General features: G+C 39.2%; 1 protein-coding gene across 1 annotated transcript in view; it reads left to right on the plus strand.

The window, feature by feature from the left end:
• Positions 1–10,858: 10,858 nt before the first annotated feature.
• LOC110580648 (poly(rC)-binding protein 2-like) overlaps positions 10,859–23,662 on the plus strand; it is a 95,244-nt gene continuing 82,440 nt past the window's right edge. Inside the window, 1 exon segment of the mRNA XM_044914337.1 lies at positions 10,859–10,959. Coding sequence (XP_044770272.1) covers positions 10,859–10,959 — 101 coding nt within the window.

Below are 23,662 nucleotides of genomic sequence, written 5' to 3' on the forward strand. Positions count from 1 at the left end.
TGCTGCTGTTTGACGCTGGGGAATATCCCATCTTATTGGAGCTGAGACAGTATTTATTCATCTTCTTCAGAGTGGAGTGGTAAGTGTTAACTCCTGAAAGGATGTAATATTTTAAAGAAAAAATGATAGAGGGGCGCCTGGGTGGCTCAGTTGGTTAAGCATCTGCCTTCAGCTCAGGTCCTGGGATTGAGCCCCTTGCTCAGCAGGGAGTCTGCTTCTCCCTCTCCCTCTGCCCTTCCCCCAGGCTGTGCTCTCTCGCTCCATTGTCTCTATCTCAAATAAGTAAATAAAATCTTAAAAAAAAAAAGATAGATACTTAAAACCCAAATCTCCGTAGTATGTTTTATCCACATTCACAATCCAATGAAAAATTTCTTCAAATTCTCTCTCTTCTCGTTATCTTCTTCCTTTTTTCAAAGTGAGCTCATGGGATGATGTCAACATCCTCATACTACCATGTACCACATTTCTTCTTTAGGCACTCTATTCCCCCAAACCTGCTTTCTTTGTTGTAGCCAGTCGGATCTCCCAGGTGACACCAATGGTTTAGTTCCACAAGTTTCAGTTATGTCAGATAAATAAGTTCTAGAGATCTACTGTACAACATCGTGCCTATGGTTAGCATTATTATATTATGCACTTAAAAATTTAAGAGGGTAGACCTCATCTTAAATGTTCTTGCCACAAAAATAATTTTTTTAACATTAAAAAACCATATACTGACCACTTACTGTATTCCAGGAATCCTGCTTCAGCCTTTCTGAAAAGGCCTGTGTCCCATGCATAGGCACAGATATTAGACTTTCTTCCATAGGAATTTCCTGATGACAACATTGCCAAAGCTTATTTTAGAATTTTGCTTCACTTTATGGTGAATTCTAGAGTGAATGTTTTCACTTAAGGATTCAAACAAATTGGAACAATGTTGTATCTACATGTATGCATTTTGACTCTCATCTCTCACAAAGGGGGCTAGAGGTGCAGGGTCAATAAGAAACGTGAGAAACAAAAGTGGAAAGAGCATGACTCTGGTTGGGAAAGTGTAATTGAAACCAAAATAATGAATACATCAAGTTATACAAATGAGGCATCTGTCATTACACCATAGTGTGTGTATAATAAGGCACCAAAGAAATAGCTGCCTAATTTAATGGGATTAGAGCTAATTGGACTGGATGCCTCTTCACATAAATAATCTCCTGCAGGGAATGAAAATACTTCTGGAAGTTTCTCCATTCTGTAAGTAATGGATGTGAAAAGGAAACTGGAAAACAGATAGGTTTGATCCCTTTGGAAAATATATTAGCATAATTAAAAGTGTATAGCTTTGTAAGCACTGAATAATGTATGCCAGTGATTAGACAGTTTTCATAATTTGATAAAGGCTTAGAATTTCTACAAACAATTATGAATCAACCCTGCAAATAATCCAGATACGATACAGCAAGCACAAGTGGTCGCATTAACATGTTTGAATGTAAAGCCACAAGAGGCTAACGATCCCCGACAGCACAGAGTGAACAGTAAAGCCCCACCACAGACTGCTACAGGCCTGATGGCAGAAATGGCTTTTCCATTTCATTTCCTGATCTCAAAATCCCGAGTTATATAACATGTTTAAAATGAATGAATTTGTCTCCTTGATGAGTTTCCCAGTCTTCGGTTTTAAAGAGGAAACGGAAAAGACCGTGGTCCCTGAACACACAAAAACAGTTATATGTGTAAGCTTCTCACATGCCTCATTTTTATTCAATCCAAAATAAACTCTGACCCTCTGATACTGTAGGTGGCTCCTTGGGGAAGGACGTCAAGAGCAAACCAGCACATAGTTGTGGCATGGAAATGAGTGCCACAGTATCCCTACCCTTTCCGCACAGTGCAGGTCAAAAATACCTCTCAGAAGAATTAAATCCTTCTACTTTGTTTGGATCTCTTAATTAGGAAAAACCATGCAAAATAACTTACCCAGACTCTGTTCTTAAATAATTAGTAACTGTTTTAAAAAGGCCTGTGGCCATTTTTTCCCCCTTAGGGGTTGGGAGGGGCAGAGAGAGAGGGAATTTCCAAGCAGGTGTGGAGCCCAACGTGGGGCTTGAATTCATGACTCTGTGATTAAGACCTGAGCTAAGATGAAGAGTCAGGTGCTTAACCGACTGAGCCACCCAGGAGACCCTAAAAGGCCTGTGGCCCTTTGACATTTCAGTTGTACAATTCAAAATAATTTCAGAGGACAATTAATTTGGATGCTTTCCCATTTAGCTTTATCTTCCGTTATCTTCCTTTAGGATATATGCATGTGGCCTCTTAAGCTGTAGGTTCCGTGGAAGTCCCTGAGCTGTGTTCAACGCCATCACTGAAGCTGTTGTTCAGTGTCTGTGTTTAAGGCAGTGAGTCACTCATAGCATATGTCCTGGGAGATCCTGAAGCCGACCGAGGTTGAACTCCCTGCCTAGCTCCTGACACTATCAAATCACAGGTCCCAGTTGAACCAGTTTGCAGCCTCTACCTCAAGATTCACATCTGTAGGAAGGTACTCAATTTCCAAACATCCAAACATGTCATTGGGCTGACACATCATTAGAGATGATTGTGTCTTTAAAAGGAAATTAGCCTGATGGAGCAAAACTGTTGCTAATTTTCATTTTGTTCCCTTACCCCCAATCTCCTCATCTTTCCTAAATGCCTCGTAAGCAGTACCTTTTTGGGCAAATGTCTTTCCAAAGAAAAAAGGACCAAAGACAGGCCCTGGTTGAGAAACTCCAGGCTTGACTTCTGCTGTTCTTGGAAAGCTCAGGGGACCTACCAGAGTAGCCAGAGTTGCTTAAGATTTTATTTTCTTTAGTATAATTACAATTATAATGATGATAGTAATACTTCCAGCTACTATCTGTTAAGTATTTACTATGTTTGAAATAGGTACTAATATTATTCCTATTTCATAGGTGAAGAAATGGAAGTTTACTAAATTCATCAACTTGCCCAAAGTGAATTCTTAACCACCAAGTTATATCATCCCATGTTTTCTTCTTTTCTTCTTTCCTTTTAATTTTATTTCTTGCCTTGTTCTAAAAGGAGAGTTTGATGTAGAGATGTTATTTTCAGTGTCCAGGAGCAAGTTATTCATTAAAGTAGCATTTCCCCTATCTACCATAAGCACACCTGAGATTATTAATTGTTGTAGATTATCATTATCAGATTATTGGGTTTGAATAAAGTGTAGCAAGAAAAACAGGGAAGGAAATTGCCAGAACCTTAGCTCTAGTCATAACTTTGTCACTTCTTTCCTTGTTGCCTGACCTTGTGAGAGCCCTGTGACCTATCTGAGCCTCAATATTGTTATCAGTAAAATGGGTAAGGTAATAGCATCTATTCTAATCACATTATGGGGGTAATTAGAATACTTACAAACTCTAAAGTGTCACACAGGTATCAAATGGAATTATCACTACCCATATGATCCTAGATGCTGGGCAATCCCAGGAGGTCTTGCTCCTACCTCGGAAGGCTTATAGCAGTTCACTGCAGAGGACTGAACATGGGTCATATATTCAGGATTCGGTCTATCAAACAGTGTGAATACAGCATGGGGAGTGTAATTTTTCATGGGTGAACTGGCATATCTCAACTCAATGTCCGAGAGGTAGTAAGCCCTGGGGAGAAGGGCGATACCTTGCTCAACTTGTATCCCCAGCACTTAGCACACAGTAAGTGCTCAGTAGCCATTCGTTAAATTAAACACACCAGACAAATGAAATGTGATCATAGATCCAGAGGTGGAAATTAGCTTTCTTCCCAAATTCACAAGTGGGAAGCCTATTCATTCACTGCCATAGAATTGTTAAATTTGGCAGGTTAGCAGAGTTTTGAAGATTTGGGATTTTACTCCTGACCACTTTGTCTTTCTCTCTAACTTGGGACAACTCCATGCAAGAACAAGTCTGATATTCTAACTTAAGTGAATATCAAAAATAGAAAAAGCAAATGTGACAACAATTCCTAATGAATGTAACAGTGAGGCAGAAAAGAGAGCAGAGTAGCTTTAAGCTGTGGAAGAAAAAGAAAAAGTGATTGTCAGAAATGCTGGGAAACTGTCAAACCCACAGCTTCTATGAAAGTCAGAATTCTCCTTGCAAAAATAATGACAAGTGACATCCAAACTGCCTTTTTACAGCTTACTATACAAAAGGAATTTGTGCCTCTAAGCACAAGGGCTGAAAATATAGGGCAGGCATTGCAAGAAGACACAGGTTCAGAAGTCTAGAAGGCCAACAGAGTCCAGAGGGAAGAAGGCTCTGTGGTATGACTTATTATAATGATTCAGGGTGGGGTGCTCGCTTCGGCAGCACATATAATGATTCAGGGTGGGATTGTCTTGGTCCAGTTTCCTGAAGGGGTACATCCCTACCGCACAAAGACACTCTGGGGTTTGAAAACTTCATTCTATCCCCAAGTGCCCTTTGAGTGGACCAGGAAGTGCTCCAGGCAAGGTGATCCTGGAACAGTCCTCTGGATCACCCAGTACCAGATCAGCCTTTATCCAGCTCATGTTCCCCTTCCAAACTGAGCTTGCTTTAGTCATGGAGTGGGATGAAGTGGGGGTGAGGGAAGGAGGAGAGGTAATAGGACTGTTCATGTCTGATAAAGCACTTATCACATGTTTGACATTCGGTTAGACTCCAGAAAATCCTACTCAGGATAGAGACTTCAACAAACTCCATATGTCTTTATGCTCTCTCTGCCAAGGACATGCCCCATATTCAAAATCTCTGAGACACAGGATAATGGAAACAAAGAGCAGAGAGGGAGAGAGAAAACAAACACCTATGCTCTCCCTGGAATGTAATGATTCTACAGCACTTTTAAAGCCTAGGGACAATTCTTTATTTAATACACCATACATGCATTCTACATGTATGAATGTAACAATATTCATATTTAGAGTCATAGCTATCACTCAGCTTAAAAATCATTTCAATAAATTCATTTAGTCAATGCACAAATATCAACAAGAGGATGATTTTTACTTTCTAATTCAGAGAGGGTCTAAAACACCTTCTCTACCAACCTCTTCCACTCTAGAGATAGATCCTAGTATCCTCCTTCATTTTAAAGATGAAGGAACTGAAGCTTCGTGAGCTTAAAGAAAATGACTAGGGGATTTGAATTAGGAACATGGGCTTCATGATCACCTTCTTCTGACAACACCTTTGAAGCCTGAGAAACGTGACTTATATATTTTACAAATATGGAAATGGAGACTTAGGAGCTGCCCAGTTGAATTCTGAACCAGAATTCAAGGGACCTGACCTCAACATGTCTCTCTGACTCCTGAACCTATGCTCTTTCCATTGTATTGTGCTGCTTGCCAAGCTTCACAGTAGAAATAAGGACAGTTTTAACTTCTAAAGCTGCCTTAGAACAGCCAATATAATTTGAGTAGACATATGCAAATTAAGCACTACTGTTATGTAAGTATCCTTCTCTGCTGTCCCTAACAATTTCAAACACAGCTGGCTGTTGTCCTTGAAGAAATCCAGGTTAAAAGCAGTGCTGTAAATTGGATGTTTGTTTTTCATCTCCTCAAACTTCAAATATTCACCAACAAGGGGTGTGTGCATGTGTGTGAGGGAGTTCTGGGGATAAACACTCTTTACTAAGAAAGATCTTAGTGGTCTTTTCTTCCAGTCAGAAAAAATATGTATCTGGCAGTTTCTCTCCCATCTCTCTTTCTAATAACCTCAGAGTCATAGTCAACTGGCTGGTATGTGAAGTGTGAATGGCTTCTATCACAGGGAGACATGACCTTGGCAAACAAATTGGAAAGACAGATAAAAAAAGATGACTTCCTCATTTCCACCATTGGGCTCACTCAGAATAGTAGATTTTCATCCTGAAGACTGAGTCCTTGGAACTGGTAGAAAACTAAGTCTGGATCAATAAGTCCCCATAAATATCAATACAGGCCTTTTTTTCAGTCAAGAAAAGCTTTGCTCTATCACCACTGGGTGGTATGTCTCCTCTGCACATCATTAAACAGAGAGGGGTCAATTGTGGGGAAAAGCATAGGGAGCCCTACAGAGAAAATGAAATGTTTCATGCAGACACCTGTCTTTATCCCAGTGGAATATTATTAATATAGAACTAGGTTCCACCACTAAGGAAACAGTTTCTTTCTTCTCATCTCTGGTTGCTCACATGAGGGTTGTTATGGGCTGAATTGTGTACCTCCAAAAAAGATAAGTTGAAGTCCTAACATATCTTTGAAGTACCTCAGAATGTGACTCAATTTGGAAATAGGATCATTGCAGATGTAATTAGTTAAGATGAGGTCATACTTGAGTCGGGTAGGCCCCTAATCCAATATGATTGATGGCCTGATAAGAAGATGGTCATGGGAAGACAGAGACACAGGGAGAATGTCATGTGAAGATAAAGGCAGATACTGGAATTCTGCAGAAAATGCAAAAGGTGCTACCAAGCTACCAGAAGCTAGGAAGAAGCAACGAAGGATTTCCTATAGGTTTCAGAGGAAACATGGACTTATTTACAACTTATTTCAGAATCCAAGCCTCCAGAACTGAAAAACTATACATTTCTGTTGTCTTAAGCCACCCAGTTTATGATACTTCATTATGGTTGCCCTAGGAAACTAATGTAAAGGTCTTTGGATTTCAGTCAAGGCAATGGATTCAGTTTGTCAGTGTTCTGGTTTCTCAAATCTATAGCTGTCATTTCAATGACATATGCCCAATATCGATTATAGCCATTATGGAAGCCCTGAAGTGTCAGCACCCTAAAAAGAGGAGGGTTCTACAGAGCTGGTCATCCTGGGCTTCAACCAGAAATCCCCTCCTTCTTTTCCTCAACCTCCCCTCACTCCATGGACCCCAGGAAAATGCAGTTCCATGTAAGTTACTCCCACTATTCATTTTATTAAATCCCTACATATCACAGTTGAAATTCCAAAATAGCAGTTCTAGGCTACCTACCAGATGCCTGTACTCCTGTTCATACTGTTTAACCTTTGAGCTGTTGGTAACCAGCTCTACAAAGTGCTAGGCAACCCAACCCTGGCTTTTAAGATTGTTTTACATGTGTATGTGAGTGGTCACAGCAGACTAAAATTCAAGGAGGAGGAAGGAGGAGAACTTTATACTACAGAAATGAAAGTAACCTTAACTAGAATAGTAAGTACCACCAAGGCATTTCATTGCCTCATCGGTTACTAGTCATTCGGAGGTCCTGAGCAACCCGAAAAACCCTCTAGCTGACAAATAACAAGAACCCAAGAAGGGATATAAAAGTATATGGAGCTATAGCAGGCCTCAGATATCTGGGGGAAAAAATATGCTGTTGCTTTTTTTCTTAGGTCAATGTCAATTCAAGTTGTAGGACCTGCAGTAAGAGAGCAGAGTGCTGCCCAGCCTTCCCTTCATCTCTTTAAGCTCTGAGATCCTGACAGCAAGTTTTGTTTTGTTTTGTTTTGTTTTGTTTCTACCATTTCAGCTGGCTTTGATTTGAGTTCACAATTAAGCAAATTCAAATGCTAAAGCAGCTGGTTCCTCTAATCTACAATTTTTCTAACTGCCAACCATGTTCTTTGGAGTTTTCTGACTCTTCTTAGCTATAAAAGAAAAAATACAACAGTCCAGTTACCTCCTTTCTTTCTTTCTCTTTTACTTTCACATAGAACACTTCACTTCTGACACTTCTGGTCACCAAATGTATGCAGGTTTTTCCCCACACCAAGCAATTCTCCATGACATCAGATGGAGATCTTGTAATCTACTCAATTCTAACACTATCTATGTGGAGACAGTGTCAGATCCCACAGGTTACAACCTCAGTCCCACAAGACTGCCCACCCCCCTTCAGACGCCAGTTGCAAGTAGTGGGTCCTCAGGTTATTCATAACTTCTGTCCAACCTGGCTACAAATTGGGGTTCCCATGACCCCCCTCCTCAGGACTGATTAATTTGCTAGAGTGGCTCATGGAACTCAGGGAAACACTTACTTAACATCTTCTACCAGTTTATTCGAGTATGTGATAAAGAATATAGACTGAACAGCCAGATGAAGACATGCATAGGGCAAGATCTGGGAGGATTTGGAGTGCAGGGGCTTCCCTCCCCATGGACTTGGGTGTGTCACTCTCTCAGTATGGATGTGTTCACCCACCTGGAAGCTCTACAAAGCCCAAAACCATTGGACTTATTATGGAGGCTTCATCACATAGGCATATCCATCATTAACTCCATTTTCAGCCCTTCTCCCTTCTCAAGAGAAGGAGGGTAGATCTGAAAATTCCAAGCTTCTAATCATGGCCTGGTCTTTTGGTGACAATCCCTGATCCAGGAGCCCACCCAGAGTCACCTCCTTAGAACTAAAGGCACTCTTATCACCCAGGAAGTTATAAGAGTTTCAGGAGCCCTGTGTCAGGAATGGGATCAAAGACCAAATATTAGAACAAAAGATGCTCCTAGAGCTCTTATCACTTAGGAAATTACAAGGGTTTGAGGAGCTCTGTGCCAAGAACTGGTAGTAGAAACCAATATATATTTTCTATTGTTTCACATTAGCTAAAGCCATTTTTTTTGGTTGGGGGGGGGCAAGGTCTCTGCGATCATTGACTCCAGAAGTGAAGTGTTTAGCACTGACCTATACGTTTATGGCATCATCAAAAAGCCATCCTTCATACTCTATTGACCTCAGTTTCCATGTAAAGCCAGTCCAGTTGGAGAAATAACTCAAAGCTTAGACTCATATAGAGAGGTGAGACATTAAGTTATTTTTTATTTGTAGAGATTTTTATTAATAGGCCACAATCTTCTTTTCATTTTCCAAACTATTATGCTTTGCATTGTGTAGGCCCCTTATTTGTCCTTAAAGTGGAGCATTTCTTTGTAATATAGCTTTATTTTTTTTAGAATCTTCTTCCTTTTTTTAGATTTAAAATACACATAAAATATTTACCAAGTTAACCTTTTTTCAATGTACAGTGTATTAATTTTTTTGTGCTAGCTTTTATATTAATGTTTATACTGTTTATTAGCCAATCCAGCTGACTATATACAAGATACTGTTCTAGATGATACAGACATAACCGTGAATAAGGCAGAGAAGTCCCTGGTGCTTGTGGAATTTATAGGCCAAGGCAAACTGTTGCAAATTGTTAAATCTAAACACAATGTTAAACCACCATCAGTGGTTTTCAATCTTGGCTATACTTTAGAATCTCCTGGAAAGCTTTAAAACATCCCAATGCCAGGACTTCTGGTACCAGACACGATAGAACAGCTTGAATTAAAGAAATCCTTCTACTGAAAATAACTTTAAAAGCTAAACAAAGTACACAACTGTGTGAAATCACTGGAGAGAAACCAACTCTGGTAGGACTTGAGGGACTAATTCCTGAGAGAAGGGAAATACTGCTTCATATTCACACTGGCTTTTTTCCTTGAAAGGCAAAATCCCAGCGAGGTAAGAACTGTAAGAAAAGCAAACTTTAAAGTCTTGTGCAATTTCCCCTCAAAGTATTGGATAACTGCTAAGCTATGCATATACAGGGCAAGGTTCCAAGAAACTCCGCAAAAAGCAGCAGATGAAAGCTAAACTGCTGAGCAGAGACTTCAGTGGTCACACAGTGCTAGGGAGATGGAGGTTTGAATTCCCCACCAAGGTGCTGAGTCCTAGGTAAATACTTTGCAGTTTCTTAAGCCATAGAAGGGCTACCATCTAGGAGTAGGGGATACACTCAGGAGTGAAGGCAAAATGAAAATAGACCAGCTCTAATAAAGCCTAAAACCGGCCCTCGACAGGATTGCTGTGATCTTCTGGCTCTGTATATATTGGCCCAAAGATGTATTAGCCCTCTTGGAGAAAGATAACGCCATTCAGAAACTATAATTGTTTTTTAAAGATTTTATTTATTTATTTGACAGAGAGAGACACAGTGAGAGAGGGAACACAAGCAGGGGGAGTGGGAGAGGGAGAAGCAGGCTTCCCACTGAGCAGGGAGCCCGACGCGGGGCTCGATCCCAGGACCCTGCGATCACAAACCGAGCCGAAGACAGACACCCAACGACTGAGCCACCCAGGCGCCCAACTATAATTTTTAATGCAGAATGTTTGGCACTTCGTTTTTTTAAAAAAGTAACCAAATTATTAAAAGTCAAAAGAAAATAAACCTATAGGTACTTCAGTTATTTTAAAGTACCTAATATCTCTAATATCTATAATTAGTATGTTCAAGACATAAAAAAGAAGAATCAAATGGAAATTCTAGAGCTGAGAGACTATAACTGCAATTAAAATTTCCATACATAGATTTAACAGCAGATTAGACACAGGCGAACAGAGAATTAATGAATTGAAAGAAAGGTCAGTGTAGAGTATCAAGATTAAAATTCAGAAAAGCATCCTGATGCCTGGAATTTTGAGGAATGGGGCACAGGCATCAGTAACGTTCCTAGGCTTCCATTAAGAAGCCAGTGCACAACTGTCAAGAATCTCTGCACAAGAGAGTTTTAAACAGGGGGTGATATGCTTTGGGCTGACGTTTTTAAATAACCACTGGATTCTGTGAGGAGAATAAAATGAAGGAGATAACGTAGAAGCAGAGAGATTAGGTAGGGTGATCTAGTACTCAAGTGCTGTGGTCTAGACAAAGAGATGGTGGTGACTCTAGTGGCGTATCTTACGGTACAAAATAAGACCCAAGGTAAACAAGGATGGGATCATACAGGACTTGCGGACAGACCAGTGAGAGGTGGGGATGAAAGAAGAGGAGTTCTTGTAGAACTAAGTGATTCACATCCAGGAGCAATTTTTTAGGGAACACATGGCAAGATCTGGAGACATGACGACTAATCTCCTTAAGGCTCTGACAACAAAGAATTATCTGGTCCAAAATGTCAACAGAGCTGCTGTTGAGAAACCCTTGTTCAACTTCTTAAAAAGGTATGCCTTACCTCCACAAACTAGCTTTCCCTTTTTGTATATGTGTTTTCAACTAAACTAAAATTCTAGAGAGCACAGACCATATCTTTCACTTCTGTATCTTCGCCTGTCCTGCCTCATACATTAAAAAAAATTAACAAGCCTTACTTTTTTACAGCAGTTTTAGGTTTACAGAAAAACTGAGTGGAAAGTACAAAGAATTCCCATATACATTTTCTTCCACCCACACACAATATTTCCAATTATTAACATGCTACATTAGTGGTGCATTTGTTATAACTGATGAACGAATATTAATATATTATCATTAACTGAAGTCCATAGTTCATATTACATTTTTATACAAATACCTCTTGATGAAATAATCAATTACCAACTAACTTAATCATTTGTCAAGGGACAGGACAATAGAAAGAAAGGAAGAAGGGGATGACCAATAATATTTTTTCGGGGGGGGGGGACTACCAATACTTGAATACCAATTATATACCAAGCACTATGTAAGTCAGTTTATATATATATATATAATTTATATGTAATATTATTATATGTATTCATGTCAATAACTGTGAGTTGGATAGTATAAACCTCAATCTTAAGGATGCGGAAATTTAGGCTCAGAAATTTTACATTATTTGTATAAAGGCACACAGCTAGTAAGTGGGGAAGGTGAAACACATCAGGGCCCATATTTGAATAGTCATGCCAAATACTACTTTTTCTTTTTTTTCTCACATTTCCTGTTTTAAAATGTCTTCACCTGCTTCTGGTGCACAGTCCCAAGGAGTGAGCAGTCCTACAAGTCCTTTTCCAGCCTTGCCTCTCAACTCCACCAGTGGAGGTCCATGTGGTTCCAGTCTGTGCCAAGTGGCTGCCCCACCCCTGATACATTTAAGCCAGGCTAACAGGCTAACACACCCACACAAAACCATAAAATCAGCTGCAAATGCTAGCAGATGTTCAACAGTCTCTCAGCTCCCACTCTCACCTCCCTTCTGATCCTGGCTCATTCTCATCAATCCAGTGCTGAACTCTCAGCTCTCCCTATGCCCACCCTGTACCCTGGATTAGAACTCTTACTGATTTTTCCTTGAAGGCTTTCTTGTCTGGGTTCCCTAGCATGCTTTCTGGCTTAGTTTGAATTTTTCGCTCTGATATCTCTCCTTGTCTCAGATGTGTCATGGAAAGGTACAGTTCATTTCCTCTCAGACCTAGGTCTGGTCTGGAATCTTAGCTGAGGGTGAGCCTCACTCTCAGAATGTTATGGGTGTTAAGATTGGATGGTGTTGACTGATCAGATGAAATGTGGGAGGGGGCTGGAAGGCCTGCTCTAGACCAGAAATAGTTCATAAACATTCTCTCTGCCCTCTGCCTTAGGGGGTGCTGGAATTTAGAAACAGCCCACACCAGAGCACCAATGCTCCAATTAGCAGGAACTGCCTCGGTAGTTCTGTATTCCCACCCACCTCCTTCACATCTTTGTTTCTATATGCATTAGTCTCCTCCCTCTAAATTATAAATTCCTGTGGGAGCAAGAATCATTTTCATTTCTAACCATAGTTTCCTTTCCTCAAAATTCCAAGGTCTATACAAATCTTTCGAACTTCTATAAAGCACATTGTTCTCTTCTGCTTCTTTTGAATGATACTGAGAACCCCTGTTCTTTGCCTCTCTCTATGACATCATTTCACTGTAAATGGATTCACCACTGTCATCAAAGCACTATGGAATGCCCTACAGGAACGTCAGCACGGGGTCCCAGAAATGGATCTTGTTTTTGTTCCCTTTCCTGAGCTTCTCTCTAGTAACATTGGGAGAAATGAAATGTATCTAACAGAAAATTTCTTCTCATCAACTACAGATAGTGCTTTGGTGCCATCTCCACAGGGCCAAGAGTCCACTGGATTTTCCTTCTTTCCTTCTCTCCCCATGCCTACCCTTCTTTCCATTTTCCTTCCCTTCCCTCCTTTTCTGTAGTGCTGTTGATGTCCCCTTACATACAATTAGTTTCAGGAGAATGGTGGGTGAAAAAAATCACAATGTTTAGGTGAGACTCTCTTCTTAAATTTTAGGCTCCCATTTATTCTAGACATTTTGCTTCTTCCTCTCCCAAGTCAGTCTAGTCATTTTGTGCTATTTCTGGCAGCTCATACGCTTAGGGGGAAAATGCAATTGAAGGAAAGGAATACAGAATTTTCCGCTTATGAAATAGGATAAAAAAGTAAAATTTGGTTAGTCAGGCTCCTGAATAAAACACCAGACCTTGGATGAAACATGTTCTCTTAAAAAAAAAAAAAAAAAGAGAGAGAGAGACTGTTAAGCATACCAGACATAAAAGGTAGATAAAACACAATATAAAAATTTTTTTAAAGATTTTATTTTTTATTTGAGAGAGAGAGAGAGTGCATGGGGAGGGGGGAAGGGGCAGAGGGAGAAGCAGACTCCCCGCTGAGCAGGGAGCCCTACATGGGGCTCAATCCCAGGACCCTGGGATCATGACCTGAGCCGAAGGCAGATGCTTAAACAACTGAGCCACCCAGGTGCCCCATACAATTTTAAAAATAATGTGTAACCACAAAGGGTATTCCTCTCCTTAAATGATACTTAGGTCAAAAATTTTACAGTCATCCTTGATTCTTTTTTCTCATACTCATATCCAATCAATCAGCAAATCCAGTTACTTCTACTTTCAAAAGGAGAAAAATGGACCCCTTCTCTCCTCCTCAACTGTGCCATCAAGATGCAAGCCACTAACATCTCTTGCCTGATTACTGCAAAAGATTTCCCTGCTTCCACCCTTGACACTCTACAATCTATTTTCAAACACAGTGGCCAGAATGATCCTTTCATATGACTAAGTCAGCACCTGAGGCTAGCTCTTCTGCTCAAAAACCTACAATGGCTCCCCATGTTACCTAGCACAGAGGTTGGCAAACCAGAGCCTGGAGGTTAAATCTACTCACCATCTAGTTCTGTAAAGTTTTATTGGAATACAGCCATGTCCACTGACTACATATTATCTATGACAGCTTTCACGTTACAACAGCAGAGTTGAGTATTTGCAATGGAGATCCTATGGCCCATAACGCCTGAAATATTTACTATCTGGCCCTTTAAAGAAAGTTTGCCAGTTCCTGACCTAGCACATAATGCTCTATAAAACCCTACTGACAGCTCTACCTCTCTGATCATATTGTTTATTCCGTTTCAGCTGCCCAAAGACACCAGGCCATATTGTATTAAGACCACTGCACTGGTTATTCCCTCTGTTTAATATGCAACTTCCTCAGATATTCAGGTGGCTTACTCTTTTATCACTTTTAAATCTTGGCTGAAATGTCAGCTTCTCAATGAAGCCTACCCTTATCGTTCCACTTAATTTTGCCAACTATATACCCCTCTGATCTGTCTTAACCCCCACACCTTCTTATTTTTTCCATAGAACTTAACATCCTTTTAACACAATAATAATTTAATAATTTAATTTTAACATTTTTTGTCCCTCCTTGTGGACTATATTCTCCACGAGGGGCTCTTGTACCCCATGAACTTTTAGCAGTGCCTGGTACATAGCAGGAATGTAATAAATGCTGGTCGAATGGCATGATACTGAAGAAACAGAACATTACCGTGCTTCTGAATCCCTCTATGTGGCCTTCTGTAATCATACCGCTACCTACCCTCTTCTCATGGAAATAACCTTTGAGTAATTTTTTAATCATTTCTTTGCTTTTCTTTAGAGTTGCGTCAAATTTTATATATCCCCATAAAACATAACGCTTAGTCTAGCCAGCTTTGTAACTTTATAAATTGAATAATACTTGTATGTATCCCTCTGAAACTTCCTTCCCCCCAACATTGCTTATAACATTCGTTCATATTAATGCATATAGTTATACCAACTTTCATTGCTGGGCAGTGTTACAGTGTGTAGTACACCACAATTCACCTATATTTTCTACAACATATGTATTTAGGTACTATACTGTCAGGAACATTCCATATACATTTTCTCTAGGGTTCCTACCTACGAGTGGAATTCCTGGCTTGTAAAGATTTACATATTCAGCTTTATTGGGTAATACAAAATTGTTTTCTATAGGGTTACACAAATTTATACCTCTACTAGCAGTATAAGAGAGTTCTATTCTATAGCTCCATATTCTCACTAACATTTGGTTCTGTCAGATTTCTTATAGTGGTGGTGTATAGTGGTAATTCACTTTGGTTTTAATTTGCATTTTTCTGTTCACCAAGAAATTGAGAATCTTTTCATATGTTTATGAGCCATTTGTTATTCCTTTTCTGTGAAATGCCTGTTCATTTTTTTTTCCTATTGGATTGTTTTGCTTTTTCTTACTGAGTCACAGAAGCAAAAAGCATAATTTTCTCAAAGTATTAAATTTAAGGACGATTGTACCACACAGCATCACAATGCCTGAGGGCACAACTATCTTAAATTCTAATATAATCAATAATGGGGAACAATGATCCTGACTCACCAAGAACAGTTTATATAATACTTGTTGGCTAAGCATTAAATGAAGAAATAAATATTCAACAGAATATGTTAAAAGTGTGGTCCTGGTTTAAGTTAGCCAAATAAATAATATCTTTGAGAAAGATTTTAATTAAAAATAGGTAAAATGAAAATAAGGGTATGTGCATAAATGAGGTTGTGTTTATGAATATATGCTGGATATAGTCATCTTTAACTCGTTTTTTCACTGTTAAAAAGACGTTTTTCTTTTACAGTTTCAGACAGAAACAATGATGAAAACTGACATTAATAACTTGTAAATATCAACATTTTTTCCAAGGGTTATGTTAATGTACACCCCAGCCAAATTACATTTACCACAATTCCAAATGCAAATCTAATCATTCTTCTATCTTAGAGTGAATGATACCCATTCATTGCTAAAATGGAATATTGTTCCAAGAACTGAGAAATAAATCCCATGACACTCTGTTGTTGGACATACTGTTCTCACTTGGGAAACATTTAAGCTATTCATGTATGTCCTCCATTTTGTTTAGTTGAAAAGGGATTTCCTGTCCATGTATCTATGTTAGAAAAGAGGATAGACCTTATTCGTTACACAACCTAAACCAGGGAATTTTAGTTTCTTTATCCGTTATACCTAGTAAAGACATTGTTTTATAACAGGTTAAAAAAAACTTGTCACAGAAAATTCAGTATCTCAATATTTAATGAGAAATGTCTTTTCAATTCTCCTAACTCCAGCCTTTTTATCTACTTAAAGTGATGTCAAACAGTAATTCTAATAAGAAATAAAACAAATCTGAAAGTGACTTTTGAACTTGTGACTATAGAGCATATTAGAAAATATTATTTAAATAAAGTTATTTTAACCATTTAGGAATAGAGAGACAAATTTCCAGTTTGAAAGGGTCCACTGACAATCAAGCACAATAAACAAAACTAGACCTACATCAAAACATATAACTGTGAAATTTCAAGACACTAGAGTTAAAAAGAACATGTTTGAAGTTTACAGTGATTACAAACAAAACAAAAAACAGTTCACCTAGGAATTAGTGAATAACACCCGACTATAACAGCAACACTGAAAGCAGGAAGATAAGAGTAATGTCTTAAAATCTGGGGGAAAATATTTCTAACCTGTAATTCTTTCCCAAGTCAAATTATCCATCAATTGTTAGAGCAGAACAAATATATTTTCAGATATGCAATGTGTCAAAAACAAAAGCCATTCTTCCCTTTTCAGAAAACACTACTGGAGAATGTGCTTCTCCAAAATGAGGGAGTAAAACAAGTAGAAAGGAGATATGGAATCCAGAAAACAGAGAATCCATTACTAGAGTAAAGGAAAAGTATCCCAGGATGGTGACAGAAGATAAGATTCCAGGAATTCAGTTACATAGTAGGTCTAGAGTACCTAGCCCAGTTTAGAACAAGAGGATGAAGGACTCTAGAAGAAAGGTCTTCCATAAACAGAGTTTATCAGACATGTCCGAATGTTGTAAAAGGATATCCATAGTTTTGTATAGATTTTGGGATAAATTAGTGGTACTAGGAAGAAAACTAAGCAAATAGGAAAGCAATGAAATTATTACCTTCAGGGAAACAAACAAAAAAATTGCATAAGGAAGGAAAGAAATGCTATTGTTTGTATTCACATTTATTATCTGACTTAACTGTGAATAACAATGTAAAATTTGAATATCTAACCAAAATTTATGATCTACTATATAGGAAAATCTACTATTTAGGAAAAATGAAAGAAAAAGTGTGTTTGTGTATTTGTCTATGGCAGGAGTATTAAATTCTTCTTTCCTATATCAATAGTTAATAACTAAAAGTCAACAGATAATAACCAAAAGTCAGGCGATAATAACTCAAACTTCAAAAATAATGAAGAATTGTAGTGTAAGGCTGTTGTTTAGATATGTGGAGGTAAACTCCCAAAGAAACAGAAGTGTTGAAAGTGGTTGACTGAAATTGGGGGTGGAGGATGGAGAGGGGCTAACTTTTCCCCTGTAAGACTCATAAAATTATTAGTCTTTTAAATTTACATGTTCAACTTAGATAAAAATAAAAATTATTCAATAATATAATCAAGTAAAATAAAAATATTTTACCTAAAACACTCTATTATGACAAGTATCAGGTATCTCCTTTTAACAGGGGAGTTTCTGGGGCCTGGAAAAATAAAAGTCCAGGTGTGGAGATAAGTAATGGATCAGCAGTCTAAGGGGCTTTGCCCAAGGTTAAATTACTTACTGGAGACAAACACACTGCTAGCACCCAGTGTTCTGAGTTCATCTTACTTTAGCTTACCCTACATTAAGGAGTTTTCAGAGTATTATTAAATATTCATTGTGTCCTTCTGGAGGATACTGCATAAACATTAATGAGAAACGGGAATATAGTCTCAGAACTGACGTTTCTTGAGCACCTATTATATGACATCCACTTAAGATATCTTAACCAGTTCTATTTCCACAACAATCTGATGAAGTAGTAGTCATCCCCATTTTACAAAGGAGGAAACTGAGGCTTCTAAGGATAAATTACCTTGCTCAAGATCACACAGGTAATAAGTGTGAATCTTGGCTTAGAACCCAGGTTTGTCTAATGCCCAAACTTAAGTCCTCTCAGCTTCCCTTCCTTATGTGACTATTGAGGAGCATGAAGGTGGCAACAATCAAGGATCACTACTTGCATATCATAAATAGGTCCAGTGGTGGGTGTAGCACCATCTGGCCTAGGTTGGTGGGCGGCTGGATAGGGTGCCTTGCCCCTCCCTATAGTGTATCTCTATCATTGACTGACCACATTTTATCACAGTTAATCATTTGTACATCTGTCTCTCCAGACTGAGGAGTTTTGCCAGGATGGGCAGTGAGTCCTATTCGTCTGTACATGCTCAGCACCTAGCACAGGGCTTGCCATAGAGTAAGAGCTCAAGAAATATCTAGTGAATGAACCTGTTAGTTTCAGGCTAAAGCACTAAGGGTATTTCATGTTCCTCCTGGACAAACTTGACTAAACCTAATTCTCCATCTTTAGTCAATCCAGATGGTTGATGGTCTAATTAGAAAGCACTAAAGAGGGGCACCTGGGTGGCTCAGTCGGTTAAGCGTCTGCCTTCAGCTCAGCTCATGATCTCAGGGTCCTAGGATGGAGCCCCATGTCAGGCTCCCTGCTCAGTGGGAAGTCTGCTTCTCCCTCTCCCTCTACTGCTTCCCTTGCTTGTGCTCGCTTGCTTGCTCCCTCTTTCAAATAAATAAATCTTAAAAAAAAAAAAGAAGAAGAAGAAGCACTAAAGGGGGCTCAGTAAGTTGAGTGTCTGACTCCTGATTTTGGCTCAGGTTGTGTGAGCATGTGTGGGGTTCCATGCTCACTGGGGAGTCTGCTTCTCACCCTCGTCCTTGCCCTCTGCCCCTCCCCCTGTCGCACACCTGCACTTTCTCTAAAATAAATAAATATTTTTTAAAAAGTCATTAAAGGGCATTATTAATCAAACATCAATGTTTTTAAATCCTTTCTCTGTAATGGTTTTTATAATTTTAGTGAATAATCAGCTTCTTTTATTTTTACCTGAAGTCAATAGTTTCATAGACCCCTCGGTCTATTCTATCTTCTCAATTTTGAATCATCCAGGCTGAAAGCTGGAGCTCACCCTTGATTCCAGCCTCACTTTTCCCTCCATATCTACTCAAACTTGAAACCTAATTCCACCTCGTTAATGTGTCCCTTCTCCTCATTCCCATAGTCTTAGCTCAATCATATTTCACCTGGATGGAGGCAGAGTCTTTTTTCAATCTCCTTTTCCCCAGGTTATCCCCATACCAAACAAGAGGGGGAGAACTTAAGAGGAGAATGAAGGAGAGTAATCAGTTCTGACTAGAGGTGATTTATATAAGAGAACCCAGAATAATCACTGGCACAAATAGAATCCCAAAACATGTTTGAGGATTTTGGCTTTTGTTTGTTTGTTTGTTTCGGTGTGGAGTAGGGGTCAGGAAGTTGGTCTGGACAAGGTGAAAATTAAGCAGGCCTTGAAAGAGAAAATCCCTATGCCTAAGAAATTTATTTTAATATTTTCTGTGATAAAACAGGTGCCATTTGCCAAAGGCTGAATTTTGCTTCTTTGCAAACTGAAATATATAACCTACCTCACAAAACTGAACTGCCATGACCAATGCATTATATCACTTACGATAAGTATGTTGTATTTTTCTGTGGAGCAAACCTGGTCTCATGCATAATAAAGAGTGTATTTCAAAAGAAAAGTGGCATCTATAATTCAAAGGCAGTGGCTTCTCATTTAAGTGAGAAGTTAGGGGGAAAGTGTCCATGTGGGAGCTTGCCATTTGTCCACTCTCCCTTCCTGCTAAAACAGCAGTTCTTCATGTAGTTATTCATGTCTTCTTCCTGAGTACAAGTGTTCTGTCTGTTCTTTAAATAGTCCTTATGGTGTTCTGAGTACCCTGAGAGCCACCAGTAGACACTGAAGCCAAGACTTCTTTCTGATCTTAACAAAGGAATTGAATTATTGGTCCTTTCTCCCTCATTCTCATTCACCTTCCCACAAAAAAAAAATAAAAAATAAAAATAACACCATATAAAATGCTTCTGTATTGACAGGGCTAAAAGAAGTATGTCAGATTCAATTTCCTTTCAATCCATAAGAGGAGAGTGAGAAAGTTTAAAAAGTAAAGTTGAAGCTATGAGTAGATAAAAGGGTGAGATAAGACAAAAATTTGTGGTGCTGTGCTGTGCTCTGGAGGGGTTCGGTGTTTCCAGAGCTGGTGAGCTGTTAGGCAGCCTTGAACCCTGGCTGGGTTATCTCCTTCCTCATGGCTGTCTCAACTGATGCATGTCTGTGCTCTCTGAGTTGTTAGAACATGAAGTTATCATCAGCCATAGAATTATACTAGTAGTAACAGTTAAAGTAATCATTAACACTTATTGAGTGCCCACTCTGTGCCAGGCACTGTAGTTATCTATGTCATTATATACCTAATGTAATTCTTAAAATAATCCTATGAAGCAAAGATAATTATTGTCTGCATTTTGCCCATGAGGAAACTGAGGCTGAGAAAGGATCAGTTCCTTGTCCGGGGCCATTGAACAATCAAGGGAAGAGCCAGAACCTGACTCCTTAGGATATGTACTCCCTGACCCACAGCTTACTTGAGTGAAGTGAGTGGAGCTGCTGGATGTTAAACTTGACAGGATGTTGCTGCCACTCTTCCTGATGATTTGACTCTAACTGGAAAAATTTTCAACTGGGATTTTGAAACAACATGGCTGCCGTCGTTCTATTATCTTACACAAAAGCAGACAGGGTTGAGTGGAATGACGCCTAGGCTGGTGGCCTGGGACTGAGCAGAAGTAGAAGTAGGTTCTATGAGTAGGGTTAAATTGGAGTTCCTAGGTACTTCACTAAATATTGTGCTAAAGGAAGTGTGACATTGGGCAGATTTGAAGATGGTTTTGAGAATGAAAATTGGCTAATGAGTTAGGATAGTAGAAGGCAGATACCGTCCGTAGTCCAGGCACCAAGCTTGAGTGAAGAAACAGAAGCATTTGTATTTTTGAATAACAGAGGTAGTTTTCACTTTAGAACAGCAGTTCTCCATTTTGGCCTCACCTTGCAATCACATTTATAGCTCACCCTCTTGGAGAGCTATTAAAAAAGGCAGATGCCCAGGGCCTGCATAGGCTGAAACCAGCTTTATACTGACTTGCAGGCTGAATGTTAGCAAATCTCAACTCCATGTCCAGAGGTATCATGTTTGTTGCTTGAATTTATGGAAGTATTTACACCATGGAAACTGGCAAATGCTACAAATCAGGGACTTTTCTTGGGAGAGCCAGTTGCTAACATTTACCAGTATACTACTTCCTGGGTCTACCCTCAAAGATTTAATTGGCATCATTTCGAGCATGTTAGAAATGCAGAATCTCACCACACCCCATGACCCCTGGGCTATTAAATCTGCACTTTAATAATATGGGCACGATAAAATCTGTGAAGCACAGGTCTAAAACATTGGTAACAGGCAGTTGCTTATAGTCGCCTGACCTAATCATATAAAAATGAAAAGACAGAAGCAGAGAGTAGCAATGAAAGGCGAAGGGCACATTGGGGAGCATGAAAAAGGCATAGCCAGCCTACAGAACAGAGGTAGCTGGGAACCATCTGCAAGGCTAGGCTGACATCTCAGGTCTTATTTCTCTGTTCTTATTACCTATAAATATCCTACTTGTGCCTTTTTACAATATTGTGTGTCAATCATCTTTGATATTCCTTTAAAGAACTATGAAAAGATGCAAAAGAGAAACGTAGCTTAATTAATCAATACTATATTTCACAGCACTGCCTTTTTAAAGCATTCCTACTAAGCTCATAAAACCTGACAAGATGGAAGTCTCAGGAGACAAAGCATCAAGGATAAGGCTAGGTGTACCCAGGATGAATAATGACTTCACATTGTCTTTACATAGGTTCTAGAATTGAAATGTTTTTACCAGGTATCCCTTCACACTCCAACAATATTTCTTATTTGGTTTCAGATAGTTGGGCTCTGCTACTGTTGAGCTAAGGAAAGCCTAACATGAGGGAAGATCTCTCTGTAACTTTCTGGGTCTAGCTCATAAGCAGTTTAGTGAAAAGGCTTAGAAATGTTCCAACCTACATCCAATGAAATATTGAACACTCAATGTTGAAAAGAATTATGGAATCATTAAGTCTGGGAGAATCTTTAGAAATCCAACCTGAATCATCATTGAACCCCAAAAAGATCTGTTTCCCTCAAGGAGCATGCAAATAATTTCCTGATTCTTTTATCATCTTCCACCAAAGATGGAGAAAGAACGTCATTTATTCACACAATAGACATTTACTAGGTACTTGCTCTATGCAAGGCACTGAACTAAATACCTAGGATACAAAGATGAATGAAATAGGTCTCACTTTTATTGATTCATGGATTTATTGATTCATGGATGATCCAACAGATACATTGCTGCAGCCATCCACTCCCTGAACTACCTTAGTGTACCTACCAAAACTTTCAAAACAGAAATCAGAAATCTGAAACTATTTCTCACTGGGAAAAGACTATGGTTGGCTCAGAATTTCTAAAGAACTGTATCATTTTAGCAGAAGAGAAAAATTATTTTTAAAATAGTGAAATGAGTAAGTGCAGATATGACAACTCTGGGATTATTTCATCAGAAACATTGGTTGGCCAAGTGTGGCAGCATTGACCTCTTAATCTGCATGTTGGCATTTTCTGGTTGAAAAATATAATTCCGCTTGCCTGATTTTTTTGTCCTTAGACAAATTCTTAGCATGAGACAGCTTGTAGGACCAGAGGTGAGAGATGGATAGGAATCCATTCTATGCACAGCCTGTTCTGCCAGACAGGATTAGAAGCTAAAGGGAAAACCAACCAGCAAACAGACAGGTTCTCATTTCCAAAGTAAAAAAAAATAAATAACATTCCAGTTTGTCACTATAGTCTTTTCAGAGGAGAATTCAGAATTTCAGCAGCTTCATACATGAACACATTGAACACACTGCACTGATTTGTGCCATCAGCTATTTGACCTGAGAACATGACCTTAAAAAGTAATCATCCTCTAAGACTTTTCTATTTGTTTGTTTATGCTCTATAAAGCATCTTTTCTCCCTGTAGTGACCCCAGCTGTGACTTGGGCCACTTAAGGAGAAGTCTGAGATCCCTTTGTTAAACACTGGAAAGTCAGCATTCCTGCATAGACACAAAGGAGTGCGCCAGCTACCCCCTCCTCTTATTTGCACAGTTCATTCAACAACACAACACTTTTTCCATATGTAACCTCAGATGAGACTGCGGATTCCTAAACTGTTTACAACATAATGTGAAATGGCCTGCAAGCCAGTCCAAAAGTATGTCGCCTGGATCATGTCAAATCATATCCTTTCCCCGCCGTGGAGCAGAGGCCCTCATTTGGCCTGAAGTTTGCTTGGCAGGCAGAGTGGACTTGTTGCTCCAGCTGTGTCTGATAAGCAGATGACAAGATAAAACATTATCTTCATTTGAGTCCTTCACTAACTAGCACAGTGTAGCAAATCAAAGGCCTCAATGGACTGAGCCCTGTATCTGTGCAATCTTGATTCAAGGCAGTAAGTGCGAATATTACTCATTTTTTAGTAAA

The sequence above is a fragment of the Neomonachus schauinslandi genome, chromosome 4 (assembly GCF_002201575.2).
Source record: "Neomonachus schauinslandi chromosome 4, ASM220157v2, whole genome shotgun sequence".
Classification (NCBI taxonomy): Eukaryota; Metazoa; Chordata; class Mammalia; order Carnivora; family Phocidae; genus Neomonachus; species Neomonachus schauinslandi.